The sequence below is a fragment of the Eimeria tenella genome, genomic scaffold, assembly GCF_000499545.2.
Source record: "Eimeria tenella Houghton genomic scaffold, Eth_scaff1095, whole genome shotgun sequence".
Lineage (NCBI taxonomy): Eukaryota > Apicomplexa > Conoidasida > Eucoccidiorida > Eimeriidae > Eimeria > Eimeria tenella.
Genome location: NW_013543568.1, coordinates 1 through 3,464, shown reverse-complemented (window position 1 = coordinate 3,464; position 3,464 = coordinate 1). Strand labels below are relative to the sequence as shown.

At 57.8% G+C, this 3,464-nt stretch overlaps 1 protein-coding gene across 1 annotated transcript; it reads right to left on the bottom strand.

Annotated features, from left to right (window-relative positions):
- Positions 1–226: 226 nt before the first annotated feature.
- Positions 227–2,436, bottom strand: ETH_00025205 (uncharacterized protein; the record flags this gene model as incomplete). Its single annotated transcript, XM_013378855.1, has 3 exons — positions 227–394; positions 500–1,231; positions 1,459–2,436. Coding segments are annotated over 3 exons (1,878 nt in total), but the record flags the coding sequence as incomplete, so codon positions are not given.
- Between the last annotated feature and the right edge of the window lie 1,028 nt (positions 2,437–3,464).

Sequence of the window (3,464 nt, the reverse complement as noted above, 5' to 3'; positions counted from 1 at the left end):
GCAGCAGCAGCAGCAGTAGCACCAAAAGGTGAAAACAATGGTGGCGGTCGTATAATGCGCAGCTGAAGCAGCATCAGCAACAGCAGCAGTGCAGGCCGCCAGAGCACACTGAGGAGCAGCAGCAGCAGCTGCTGCTGCTGCTGCTGCTACTGCTGCTGCAGTTTCAGAAGGCGCCGCAGCAGGAATCGCAGCAGCAGCAGCAGCAGCAGCAGCCAGTGGAACAAACCTTTAGATACTTTGAAATTCCATAAACCATGCGGTGCTGCCGCAGCAGTGCTGCTGCTTTTGCCCACAGCAAGGCCCGCTGCAGCAGCAGCAGCTGCTGCTGCTGCTGCTGCTGCCTGCTGCCGCTGGTGTCGCTCCTGCGCTGTATGCAGACGGGGTGACTGGACACCTGCATACCGTAAACCCTAAACCCTAAACCCTAAACCCTAGAACCTAAACCCAAAGTCTTGAAGCCCGAACCCTAAACCCTAAACCCTAAACCCTAAACCCTCACTTTCTGGTCCGCCCTGTAGGCCCACTGCTTAATTTGGCTGTGGAACCACAGCCAGATGAGCGCGTTGCTGTTGTTGCTGCTGCTGCTTGTCATTGGCTGCTGCTGCTGCTGCTGCTGCTGCTGCTTCTGCTCATCTTCTGCATGCAGCCACCTCCAGTCTTCTGCTGCTGCCTGCTGCAGCAGCAGCAGCAAGCGGCGGCTGGGTCTCAACATTCTCCGGCCGCGCTGTTGTCTGCTGCTATGTCGGGTTACTGCTGCTGCTGCTGCTGCTGCTGTTGCTGCTGCCGCTGCTGCTGCTGCTGCTGCTGGGCTCTGTGCTGCATTTTCTTCTTCCAAAAAGTCAGTACTCTCAAAAGGCGAATGCTGCTGCTGCTGCTGCTGCTTCTCCTGTGGTTCTTGCTTCTGCTGCTTCTGGCCTCCCACTAAGCCCGTGCTGCTGCTTCCTTGCTGCAGCGGCAGTTGCAGAGTATGCTGCTCTTTCTGCTGCTGCTGCTGCCGCTGGCTTTGCTGCTTCTCTACGAATTCCTCGACAGCAGCAGCAGCAGCAGCAGCACGTGCCCGCGGGCTGGCAGGCTTGCTGATGTGGCTTCCGTCGCTACCGTCGCTGTTGCTGCTGTTGCTGCTGCTGCTGCTGCTGCTGCTGCTGCTTGAAGCAAGCGGTGCCGCCCCTTGCAGCAGCAGGAGCCGCTGCATGCACCTTAGCTGCAGCAGCCGCCGCAGGAAGGCGTCGCGCTGCAGCAAATTGGCACACCTTGGATCCTCCACCTTAACCCTAAACCCTACACCCTAAACCCTAAACCCTAAACCCTAAACCCTAACATCTTCAGAGTGGAGGGCGTTCCATAAGCCGCAGCAGCAATATCACTCGCTACACGCGAGATCAAACTTTGCTGCTTCAGAGTAATTAGGGATTAGGGATTAGGGTTTAGGGTTTAGGGTTTAGGGTTTAGGGTTTGGACCTTGGGGGTTGAGAGCACTTCAGCAGCAAGGTGTATAGACACTGCGTCGATAAGCCAAGAGTCGTCGTGGGGGCAGGGAAGCCGCAGCGTGCTGCTGCAGGTGGCGCTGCAGCTGGAAGTTGCTGCTGCTGCTGCTGCTGCTGCGGCGGCGGCGGCGGCGGCGCTGCTGCTGCTGTGCTTGGGCGCAGGGCGCCCCAGCGAGAACAGGCGGGCCCGGCCCATGCTGTCGCTGTTCACGCTGCAGTCGCTGCTGTCGCTGCTGTTGCTGCTGCTGCTGTTGCTGCTGTTGCTGCTGCTGCTGCTGGTCCTGCTGCTGTTGCTGTTGCCCCTGTCTATAGAGCTGCTGCTGCCTTCAAAAACAGTACTCGCTTCGCTCTCGCTCCCACCAGCCCTGCCGGGTGTGGTTGCTGCTGCTGCTCTGCTGCTGCTGTTGCTGTAGCTGCTGCTGCTGCAGCAGCTGCTGCAGCCGCTGCTGCGGCAGCTGCTGCTGCTTAGACCTCCACGACTTCCCCTGCTGCCGCCGCAGCAGCAGCTGTTAATGTTGCGTGAGCTTTTCTTGCTGCTGCGTTGCTGCCGTGTTGGCGTTGGCGCACTGCTGCTGCTGCTGCTGCTGCTGCTGCTGCTCTGAGGCTCATAGGCACAGGGGCCCCCATAGTAGCAGCAGCAGCAGTTGCTGCAGAGCCACAAAGAGCAAACCCCCCGGTAAAGAGAGTGTATTGCTGTCAGGATGCTTTCAACATCTGCTGCTGCTCCTGCTGCTGCTCCTGCTGCTGCTGCTCCTGCTGCTGCGGCAGGGGCAGCAGCGCTGAGCGGCGTTGCTGCAGGCACGTGGATGCTGCAGCCGCCCCCTGCTGCTGCTGCTGCTGCTGCAGCGGCAGCAGCAGCAGCAACACCCCGCAGAGGGCGCAGCAAAGGAGGCGCCAAAATCTCCAGCAGCAATTCGCTGCACAGCAGAACCCCAGGATATGCTGCAGACATAGCAGCAGCAGCAGCAGCAGCATCAGCAGCAGCAGCAGCAGCCTGAATACCTCTAGGAGCGGATTTAAAGCTAAATTGCATCTAATAAAATTCTGGGAGCCGGATGCAGCGCCAGCAGCAGCAACAGCAGCCGCAGCAACTTGAAAGACCGGTCGCAGGAGCAGCAGCAAAGGTAACAGCAGCAACGGTCCTAGGAACTCGGTAGCAGCAGCAGTAGCAGCAGTAGCAGTAGCAGCAGCGGCAGCAGCAGCAGCAGCAGCAGCAAGCAGAATATTAGTAACAAGAATTGTTTCAACACCAGGGGAAACAACACAAGAGGCACGGCTATTAGTAAATCTGCAGCAGCAGCAATCACAACAATATCTGCTGCTGCTGCTGTTGCTGCTGCTGTTGCTGCTGCTGCTGTTGTTGCGGCTGCTACTGCTGCTGACCTTTGCAGAGTGGCACTGCCTGCCCAGGACAAAAGACTGCATGCAGCTGCTCCCGCTGCAGCAAACAGCCGAAGGCTCTGCCAGCAGCAGAGGCAGCATCCTGCAGCAGAGCAGCTAGCAGCTGCAGCAGCAGCAGCAGCAGCAGCAGCAACAACAACAACAACAACAACAACAACAACAACAACAAAAGCGCCAATGAAAGAGAAGCACAAAGCACGTGCTGGGAGAGAGAAACATGGAATCGATGGAGGGTTTACTCCTAAACGTTTAGGGTTTTGGGTTTAGGGTTTAGGGTTTAGGGTTTAGGGTTTGTACCTGCATATCTAGCGGTTGTTTCGTAAACGTATCCCTCCAGTAAACCCTCAGCCGCCTCGGAGACTCTCGCCTGGCCCAAGGCAGCACTTCAGCTGCTGCCGTTGCTGCAGCAGCAGCAGCAGCAGCAGCAGCAGCAATAGCAGACACAGCAGCAGCCCCCAGAGCAGCAACATCAGAGTTGGTGGAGCTCAAACAGATGATATCCTCAGCAGCAAAACGCTCATCTCCAGCGCTGAGAACCTAGGGTTTAGGGTTTAGGGTTTAGAGTTTGGGGTTTAGGGT